The sequence below is a fragment of the Papaver somniferum genome, chromosome 4, assembly GCF_003573695.1.
Source record: "Papaver somniferum cultivar HN1 chromosome 4, ASM357369v1, whole genome shotgun sequence".
In the NCBI taxonomy this organism is placed as follows: Eukaryota; Viridiplantae; Streptophyta; class Magnoliopsida; order Ranunculales; family Papaveraceae; genus Papaver; species Papaver somniferum.
In genome coordinates this window covers 78,204,904-78,216,050 of record NC_039361.1, presented here as the reverse complement: position 1 = coordinate 78,216,050, position 11,147 = coordinate 78,204,904, and the positions used below count along the sequence as shown (strand labels likewise).

General features: G+C 36.9%; 1 protein-coding gene across 1 annotated transcript; it reads right to left on the bottom strand.

The window, feature by feature from the left end:
• Positions 1-1,821: 1,821 nt before the first annotated feature.
• On the bottom strand, positions 1,822-4,319 carry LOC113274016 (protein NRT1/ PTR FAMILY 5.2-like). Its single transcript, XM_026523567.1, has 4 exons — positions 4,141-4,319; positions 3,742-3,959; positions 2,919-3,490; positions 1,822-2,778 (listed from the first exon to the last, which is right to left on the bottom strand). The coding sequence occupies exons 1-4, from the start codon at positions 4,271-4,273 to the stop codon at positions 1,962-1,964; spliced, it is 1,740 nt and encodes a 579-aa protein (XP_026379352.1). The 5' UTR covers positions 4,274-4,319; the 3' UTR covers positions 1,822-1,961.
• Positions 4,320-11,147: the final 6,828 nt, after the last annotated feature.

Below are 11,147 nucleotides of genomic sequence, written 5' to 3'. Positions count from 1 at the left end.
AGGTAGTCCTAACTGACTGGACTGCTAATCTAGCTGCTAGATTAGCACACCATAAGACTTAGCGTTATCATCTTCTTCTAGCTACTTCTACGTGTTTCTTTTTCACTCTTCTTCTAGGCTATTAAAAAGTTAAAAGTGATATGTGAGTAAATCTCTTGAATAAGATACAAAAGTGATAGAGAAACGATGTATTTGAGTCTCTTAATTATTTTTTATTAACTCTTCCATATGGATATGCAAAAATGAGAAACGTGTTTTAGCATTTTTTTAGTGAAATGATACTGAAATTGATAGATTCCAATCGATCTAATGGCTAATTTAAAAAAATTTGAACTGCTAAGCTGTTTATTTAATGGTGTTTGACAGAAATATGCAATCATTTTGATTGATGGTCCCAAGTTTAAGCTTAATTTTGTGAAATTTTGATTTTCATCACCGGTTAATGGTGGCTGTAGTGATGATGGTGTTAGTTTGGTGGTGAGGTGATGAATGGTATTGGTGGTGAAGGGATGACAAAGTATTAGTTAACATTGGAATCAAAATTTCGCTCGCAAAATGTTGAATATCGGATCAATATTCAAATTAAGATAGATTAAATATATGTTTGGTTATTGATGTAACCTACCAGAGATTATGAGGGCAAAAAAAAATGTGGAAACTGTATGGTTGAGCCCAAGAGGCATGAGTTGGTTGTGGACGTTTCTTTTGAAACTGGATTTTAAAGTCTGCCTAGTTTTCAACTGTCCATAAACATATGCCTCTTCAAATAGGTATTGAAGAGACATATTTGTGTCTCTTCTACTCTATATAAAGGGTTTTCAATCAATACTCGATATGTCCTTCTAACTCTTCCCCCTCTTTCCAAAGCGAAATATCATTAGAGTTCAAGGATGGTTCGTCGATTGTTGTTGATCGCCGATCACGTAAAGGCTTGACTGTATCCTAGAAAACGGTTTGCATTCGATCCCGCAACAAATTCTTGGTTAGTGGGAGCAAATAACGTTTTAAGGAAAGTGATTACACGCCCTCAAGCCATTGATGATTCCATTCCATATCTTAAATTTCCAACACAAAATTGTAGTTGACGGTGATGCTAGGTGACATTGGTGTTTCTGGTGGTAGGGTGGTGACGGTGGTGATGGTTTTGGTAGGTGAAGAAATGAGTTGTTGTCGCTATAGTTGGTGGCAATGTTGGCGGAGGTGGTGTGGAGGTGGTGGTTGTGGCGGCGATGTAGGTGTTAGTGGTGGCTCTGGTTGTGCCGGCAGTGGTTACAGTGATGACGGTGGTAAGTGAAGAAATGAAGTGCTTTCATCAGAGGTGGTGGGGGAGCTGGTAGTGATTGTGGAGGTGTTGCCGGTAGTGTTGGCCGGGATGGTGGTGTGGAGGTGATGGCGGAGGTGGAATCCCTCTCTGATATGGAAGAGTTTGATAACAATATTTTTTTTTACGATGGACCAGGCAGGAAAGTTAAAAACATGAAGGGCAATTGCGTAATTCGTTCATACCATATCTCTTTTTTTCCCTTCAGTATGTGTTGTATTTACAGCAGTGAAAAAAGTTTGGGATACCAAAATCTAATCTTTTTGCGTTAAATTGGAAAAAAAAGTATGCCCGACATTAACACAAAGTCACCGTATATAGAATCCAGGCTTCACTTACCACGAGATATGGATTCACATTTCCAGTGAAATAGCCTTTTTCTCTAACTTCAACGGCCTATCACCTTCAACCTCAAGGAATCATTTTAATTATCTTCTAACGTCACTCTTGGAAGGGGTGGTAGAGTATGTAGTTGCATAGAGCATAGACGAAAGCAAAAATATGTGTACAAGACTAAACGACCAAGATGCTTATCGAAGACAACAACAGATTAAGAAATAGATACAGAAATACCACGAGATATGGATTTACATTTCCAGTGAAATTGCCTTTTTCACCAACTTCAACGGCCTATCACTTTCTATTCTTCTTCTGATTCTGGCTCGACCTTATATACATACCATTTAGTAAATACTAAAAACAACATAAGATTGAGAAAGCTCAATATCCCTAGAAACGCATAATAGTAATCCAAATGAGATAAATTAATGTTATCCAGTATCCATCCTGTGCCGCGACGCTCCGTGATATTTGCCACGGTTTTTAGAAGAAAACTACTAAGGAACTGTCCAATTCCTAGACTGCTTGTGTAGTACGATGTCCCAATACTTTTCATGCTTTCTGGTGCTTGATCGTAAAAGAACTCAAGGTTCGCAACTAGGAAAAATGAGGCAGATACCCCCATCAAAACATATTGCGGTAGTAGTATAAAAATAGGTAGAGGAACAATCACACTTTTACCAGTAATACCGTTGTCCTTTATCACCTGTAATCTTTTCCTTTCCATTAAGAAGGCCGTCAGCATGACCATAATATGTAAAACTATGCCAATTCCCATTCTTTGTAAAATTGTTACCCCTCTTGCATTCTTTGTGTACCGTCGAACTAATGGCACGAAGTAACAGTCGTAGATTACAATACTAACCAACATTGAGAGTGTAACGAACACTCCAAGACATGCTGGAGGAATGTCAAAATTTTGACCCAGGCTTCTTTCTAAGGTGATACCTTGCTTGATAAAAAGTGTATTTACTTGGGCCATCACCATGGCTGGAACAAAAGTAACAATCAAAACAGGTATCATTTTTATCATCTGTTTGGTTTCTTCTACTCGTGTCACCGGGCAGAGTCTCCAGGGGCTGCTTAGACCAGTCTTCACAGCCGCTTTATCAAGTATCCTGTTTATGGCACAGTGTCAAATATTTTTCAAAAAACAAATAATCATTGTTAAGCCTATCAATTAATCTTCTATATTACCACAAGTACTATATATTTTTTCTGAAGGGGTTCGCTTTTATATAGTTGCAAGCGAACTGACCTCAACGAAGGAGTGTGGTCAATTCTGCGCTTCTGGGCACGGGCATATTCATCAGGTTTCAGTTCATAGAGATCTTTAGGTTCATCTGGTAAGGGAACTTTGCATTTTCTCAAAGCAGCAACAAGAACCATAGCCATATGAGTGAAAGGACTTCCTGACCGGACCTTGTGCCTGTAAAAAGGGGTTCCAACCAAGAAGACTATAGTTGAAATGGCTAATCCAATTGTAGGAAGGCCGTACCCAAGGGACCAACCAACGTTGTCTTGTATGTAAACAATAACAGTGTTTGCACAGAGTTGCCCAAGATATATGGTAAACATCCACCAATTAAAGAAGGATAACTTTTGAGCCTTCTCTTTGGGTTCATAAACGTCGAATTGGTCTGCACCTATTGCTGAGATGTTTGACTTGGTTCCGCCGTTTCCTAATGCCATTATATAAAGCGCAGCATAAAAGATGCCGACTTGGAAAGACGAAGGTCGGTCATTACAGTCTTGGGGAAGTACTCCAGGTCCACATATCGGTGGCTTCAATGCAGGTAATGTAACCGACAAAAATAAGAGGCACATTCCCTGTTTGAAGAAGGAAAAAAAAATCAGTAAATTGTATACGAGTTTCTTAATATGGTCCGAAAAATGCATGCATGTTCGATCAAATCAATGTCGATCTTATTTTAACCATGAGCAGTCACATAGGTATATATCTCGAAAGAAAAGCAGTGAGTGTATAAATATGAAGCATGTTGCCAGAATCCATAAGTATCCAGTTGCAAGTGAAATTCAAGAAACGAAGTAAAAGAACATCGTAGGGTTATATTATTTACCGCAAAGTAAACAGCAGATGAGACAACAAATGTCCAATATCGTCCAAGATAGGTGTCTGCGACATAAGCACCTAGGATAGATAACATCCATGTCGTACCGATCCAGTTGGTCACATTGTTTGCTGATTTAACAGTACCTTCATGTAGTCTAGTTGATAAATAGACCACCAAATTCGTGAGGACTCCAAAAAATGCCAGCCTCTCAAACAACTCATACCCTATACATAAGATTGTGTCCCATAAAAAATCCATCAGTATTGATCGGACGATTTGAATGAAAACGAATTGACGAGGTCATATGCATGCATAGCTCAAATCAAAATAAGGTGATCAGACTGTGAAACCTCTATGTAGATAGCAGACATAGATGTTTGTGTAGACATATACTTAGTTACGTACCTACAGTGAAAGAGCATGCCTTCCATCTTCCACCCTTTGATCGAAGGATAGGTCGACCTTTAAGATCCACCGTACCATCTTGTGTGTAGCCTTCTTTCACCCTCATGTCTCCCATTCCTTTCTCTTCTTCCATTTGTTTCTTATCAACCTTCTTTTGCTCTTTTCAGAAGAAATGTTAGTTTGGTCGATGGAGGTACAAATTAATGGTAGCAGGGATTCTAATTTATAATCAGTTCAATAGATAGAAATGGATTATTGGGGGGATCTTTGTTTATAATTTACATCAGTCACTGTCGAAATTATTATGATATTAGACATCATGGAAGAGTGTTAGGGTGTCTGACTGACATGTCATCCAAACTAATTTAGAAGAAGAAAGAAAAACACTAGATATGATAGGAGTAAGAGTATTCTTTATACTTCATCATTTTTTAAACCAACTCTATTTTTTCATTGAAAGGCAGCAATTTTTTTTTAAGAAGCACTAGCAAATTCATATGTGATCTAAGATGTCACCTACAACACCAACACCACTTATTGCGTCTCCCCAACACAGCTATGACGTTTGCGATTTGTTATTGACTTTGTTACAAGGTTTAAAAATGAAAACATGTTGGTTTACTAAATATATACACAGATAGGTACTTATAAAACGCAAGTTACGTAACGAATGACAGCAGCATGATGATATCATTTGTGTTGAGCCTGGGCGTAAACGGTGTTCCAAGATTTCTTTCTTTCTTTTTTCGATGAAATATATTACATAATTTACATGATTCAACTCGTTCAAAAAGAGTGGGCCGGGGGAATGTATTTATCCAAAATGATTGTTAGTTAATTGTTTGAATACAGTATTAGGCTATTCTATTAGCCTCACTGTTATCATCTTTTTATACGAAAGAACAAGTCCACTGCGGGGAATTTTTCAGCATGTATTGCAATTATTAGATATATGTTGTAATCAGCGTTTACTTTTGCTCAGGCTACTGTCAGAAAGGTGTATTTTGAATATTGCAGGCGTGGGGATAGATATCTTGCTTCCAAATATGGTCCATCATCTTTCCTTCTAGATGTGCCGAAGTATTGTATATAGCATCTATGCTGGGGGTATGTCTTCTTGGCAATTGGTATCTGACCAATGAAATTGTTCTGTCCCTGAATATACTATAAAGAGTTGAAATGTAGGATTTGGGACAGGGGCAAGTTGGCAGCTTCTGAGTTTAGTCCACTTTTTTTTTCTATCGGCAGTGGGTTGTAAACACTATCATCTTAAATAACACAACATTTCTTCCAAATCTACACACTTGGCCACTTGCAAGATTTTTAATACCGAGAATCCGGCTAGTTTGGGATCTAGTGTGATTATTTTGGACCTACGATTACGTGACTAAAAATAATATTTTGAAATAAAATGGATACACCATTATCCAACTATTTTACTAAATGGCAAAACTATCCCTGATTAATTAGTACTAATTTGGTGATTAAAGGATGATTAATCAAGTTAACCCTGAAATCAACTACCATTAATTCATCATCAAAACTTGAAAAAAATTCAATTTAAAAAAAAAACTCGAACCAGAATCGGTTGATGTTAGTGCAGTTGTAAACCGATTCTGGGTTGAGTTTTTTCAAATGACGAAGCAAACCCAGAATCGGGTTTTTCAATACTAACATAAACCGATTGTCAAAATCAGTGTTTAGGGATGTCCACATAATCCGATTATACCTTACTTTCAAAAACAAAATATTCATTACATAGTTTAGGAAATTAGCGAATTACATATGATTCAGTATGGGAATTCTAGAATTTGACACATTAAATGTTCGTCAATGACCTACGAGCACGTCAGTACAACGTCGTTTATTCTTTGTGGTGAATGAACTTAGTTTCCCTATTACGAATTCTCCACAGCCCATTGAAACGATCCAGCTGAAATTCAATGAATTCTTAAATGTTAGTATGCAAACTTTTAACGATGACATAAGTATAAATATTATCGGATTACTCACTTTTTTCCTAAGAGGAGCTTGTGGATGATGTTGGTACACCATATTTCTAACTTTAACATACTCTAACATTGCACTTTTTATGTAGTTGAATCGAAATGCCAAGCCTCTCCATTTGCGGTTATTGGGATTCGTGGTATGCCCGTAAAAGAACTCTTTAACTCTCTTCCAAAACATTGAATAGATTTCATTCGGACGTTCACGAAACGTATTAGCAAACAATTTAACGAGACACAAATCTTCATACAGTTCCCATTTCACGAGTTGCTTATCTACTTCCGGATCCCATTCCATTCTCTAGGCTAAGTGTGTGATATGGGAGTGGCTCAAAGAGGTTGTTCTTATATAGATAAAGACTCAACGGATATTTTTTTCAAATTCAATTCACACAATCGGATTTTAGGGATGTTCACATAGACCGATTGTGTCCTTGCAAAATCATATAAAGTATGCTCTCAATAATCGATTTTTAATATTGCACATGTAGTCTGATTCTTGGCAAAAACAGTTACAGAAAATGTTCCACTTTTCCTTAGTAGAATCGGGTTACATGGAATGCCCACATAGATCAATTCTGGAGGTTGTCAAAATCTGTCTCTTAACAATCGGTTTTTAATATTTCACTTGTAATTTGATTCTTGTCAAAAAAAAAATATATAGAAAAAGCCACTTTTCCTCATAGGAATCGGGTTACATGGGGTGCCAATAAAGACCGATTCTTAAGGTTATCAAAACTCTGGATTATTTTGTTTCCAAGAATCGGACTTTAAAAGTATCTGTATCAACCGATTCTGAACACCTACAAACCAGGTGAACGAAATTTTCAGAATCAGTCTATGTGGTGCACTCTCAAAACCCGATTCTGAAATTGTACCCCTGGAGAACTGCTGGAGTCGGATTTTATAAAGTTGTGACGGAAAAAAATAGCCAGAATCCTGCATTTTTAACACACACACATTATAGTTGGTTCTTTTGTCACGTCTTAGACAAACACAAACAATTTTCAAAAGAAACCAGATTCAGTCATTCATAAACTAGGAATATAATCAAACATAATTCGACAATAAGTTTAGTACATAAGTTTTGACTCCATAGTTATCCATAGTCAAAGACATAAGTTTGAAACCATTCATTCATGAACATCCCCACCACGACCACATCCACGATCACCTCATCCTCGTTTAGCAGGTTGGGCGTTGCTCGATGCACCATCAGAGTTTCTTTTTGTGGTGACTCTCTTCCCATTTTTTATTTAGCTCCTCCACTACCGGTTCCCCAAACTTTGCACCCGCTTTTACATCTTCGAGACTGTTCAATTCATCAATCAGCTTTTCATTGGCCTTAACATTTTTCCTTTCCATGATATCTAGTTTTGCTTGGGTTATCAAGTGCCCGACTCTTCTTCTCTGTTTCCATTTTAAACAACAAACATTCAAAAAATAATGCTAAAACAATTAACAAAACCATAATTGAGTAACAGTATGCACCAGGTATTTGAGAGTTGTATCTTTGTCCTCTATCTGGGGCCTCTCATCTACTCGTATCACTCGAGTATGCGAAATATTGAGGTACCACGGCATGTGACCCGGAATTTCCTCATCAGTTGTTTTTGATTGACCATCCATAGCATATCCGTTGAACCTTCTGTCTTCCCAATATTCACATGATGGTAAAGGTTCGTGAACAATCTCAATATCATTATCGAATGACTCACTTTTTTTCTCATTGATTTTAAACTTTTTGTGCTCTTTTGGGATTTTTTGTACGTATCTGTATTGTCTTGCGACTCTCGTCAGGTTGTACATTACATATCCTCTTAGGTGAAACAAAGGCCCAAAATAACTTTGTTGCTCGGCGCACCCAACCATATTTCATTTTTATTTATCCAACTCCTTCGTATAAGGGTCAAAGACAACATCTTTCATCGTCAAGTTGTCTAACTGGCGTCTCAACTTCAGATAATCCACATCTTGGGACTTCGACTTACTGTTGTAGGTGTACATGTCCCTAGAAAAGTTACCGTCTCATTCGTTGTTCACAAAATCCCTTTCAGCAAATATTAGGAAGTGCAAATATATCCACGCATGCAGAAAAGCCATATTCCTTCCGATTTGGTTCCTTTCAGCCCTAGAAGCCTTTCTCAACTCGTTCAACGAGTGTGCAAGGATGGCAGTGGCCCAAAAGTATTGATGAATCTTGTCAAATTGTTGCAACAACTGAATAAAGTTGGCGTTCACACGGGCTCTGAAAACGTCGGGAAAGATAACAGATCCCAGGATGTAGAGGACATATGCATTGGTTGTGGCGAAGACACGTTCCTTGGTCATCTCTTTTCCCTCAACATGAAGTTTCTTTGTTCACTGAAGAAGTCCCTCAACTTCGAGAGATGAATTATCCTCTGCTTTGCTTTTCCTACTAGCATCTGTGACTTGGTCATCTCCTCATCCATTGCAACACATTCTTGGTGAATGCGTAAATCTTGTCCCAGTCAAGCTCTTGCGCGTATTCTTTGCGCTTCACGGCTTTACCTTCTATGCTTAGCCCGGTAATGAACTTCGCATCATTTGGAGTTATCTTCATTTCCCTATCTCTTTATCACCTTCATTCTCACTTTCTTATCCATCACCTTCATTCTCATTTTCTTCTTCATCACCTTCCTTGCCACCAATTTCTTCTTCAATAAATTCCTTGCCACCGCTTTCTTCTTAATTGATCTCCTTGCAACTACTTTCTTCTTCACTAACTTCCTCTCACCACTTTATTCTTCGAAAACTTCTCTTTCGCCACCTCCTTCTTCAGTAGGTGTATCGGAATCAGATTCTTCTTGTGTTGGTTGCTCTGCTTGAGGTGTTGGGTCATTGATGCAAACCACTTTGGATTTACTCCTCGAGCCCCTTCGGTGGGAAGCATTTAAATTTTAACCACCCTATCGAGAGGTCTCAAACTCGAAGGAGAATCAAATTCATTTTTCCTCTTGTATTTCTTTTCGGCTTGCTTTTGTTGCTTTCCCTTGTTTGGCCCGTAAAATACGGAGATAAGCGAGAAACAACAACGAAATTGAATGCATAATTTTGAATTCAGGGTATACAATCGATTTACTCGATACACATTTAAAATGTGATCCCTAACATAACACACAAAAATCGGGTTATACAAGTACTCATGTAATCTGATTCTAACTAAAAAAAAGGAACGTAAACATTGGGCATTTTTTATTACAAGAATCAGTTTACTCGACACACATGTAAAATCCGATTCTAGCATTACACATCAGTAATCGGTTTTTATAAGTGCTCATGTAATCCGATTATGGGCTAAGCATATAAGAATTCTAAGGCTACACAATAGATTTTTGTGGACACATATGTAATTTGATTCTAACAAAAAAAAGTCACAAAAAACGGTTATCCCTACTGTAAATGAATCGGGCTATGTGGACATTAACATTTCCCAATTCTGGTTCAAATTTCTCGAACCAGAAAACCCATGCAGTACAATAGGAGTATATGACTAAGAACATCAACTGTTTCTAAACACAATCGGTTCACAAGTACATTAACATCATCCGACTCTGGGAAACCCGAAAAAAATTTGATTTCAAATTTTCCGATTTTTGAGCGATTGTATGTTACTAAAACCTCGTTTAGGGGATTGAGTTGATAGAAAAGTACCCGATTAGACCCATTTCCTCCTCTTGTGCAGTAAAAGATGCTTCGTCTTCCTCAACCGTTTTCTTAAACAATTCAGGGATTATTCTCACTAAGAAATTTCCTGTTAGTAGGATGCTTCACTCGTATTGTTGTTTTCGACGACATTTTATAGAAAAATAAGCGATTAACCATTTTTAGATCGTCGATAATCGACGATGTTTTGGTTTCAAAAAAAAGGAGAAGAAAAGAAGAGAGAGTCTATTTATAGAGGGAGATGAAAATGAAATTGATTTTGGTTTTAGGTTTTATTATTAAGAGTTAACGGGGGTAAATTGGTAGTATTAATATTTTATGGAGGGGGTAGTTTCAACAAATTTAGACACTCCTTATCATTTTCTATTAGGTATATGAAGTAATTTATAGGCCCCAAATAATCACACTAGGCCCCAAATTAGCCAGGATTGAGAATATTAATTTCAGGAGGCACGGTTAAAAAAAAAACTGACAGAAATTTGTTGCGAATTTCTCCTCAAATGGTCGTTATGCGATTGTGTTGATGGTACATAGGAAAATTGATATGTGCACTCTGCATAGCTATATCTCCAATTTGAAGTATTCCTTCTAGATCTTGCGCCCAACAATTCGATAATAAGCGAACTTTTTGCTAGCGGTACTTAACGAAGCGAATGATGGTCATTTTGTATTCAAAAAATCTAGAAATTAGTTTTTTTATCCGTTCCATTAAGATTGACTGATATTTGATAATTATCTGAAAAATAAGAATACCTTCAAAGCAAAAAGATTACACGCAATTGTTTGTGTCTAAATAGTTTTTCTTTTCGTGATCCCACGATTACAAGAACAAATTAATGTTGATAAGTTTGTCATTCCTTTCCATTTCTTTTCATACAAAATCATTGACACATGTTAAAAAATTAGGTATATTTAACTTATAATAATATATTGTGTACATATATTTATTTTATCAAAAATCTTTAACTAAAGTAAAAATAAACAAAAATAATCGGATAATAATGCATTGGAAAATTATCCTATAGGATATTGGTAGTTTCATAACCGTTCCACTAAAAAGAAAATATCTGATAAGATATCTGTATCCGGTATCTGAAACTTTGGATCATATCCTAAATTTTTGTGGGGACTCGGATGTCGGATATCCGGTTACCAACGACAAGTCTACATTTTCCCCAAACAGGCGAAAAAGTGCATACTTTGAGCATTTTGAGATTTTCCTTGTGGATACATTCACCTTTGCTTATATGGTGGTTAACTAAAAAACTTATTATTTTCTTTCTATATCATCATCATTAGACATATTGTATGTTT

Excerpts from the sequence above, each read along its gene's own strand:
- LOC113274016 (XM_026523567.1), bottom strand. The coding sequence starts at position 4,273 with ATGGAAGAAGAGAAAGGAATGGGAGACATGAGGGTGAAAGAAGGCTAC. Across the intron at positions 3,960-4,140 it reads GGCATGCTCTTTCACTGTAG|GGTATGAGTTGTTTGAGAGG; the intron begins GTACGTAACTAA and ends TCTTATGTATAG. Across the intron at positions 3,491-3,741 it reads CATCTGCTGTTTACTTTGCG|GGAATGTGCCTCTTATTTTT; the intron begins GTAAATAATATA and ends TTCTTCAAACAG.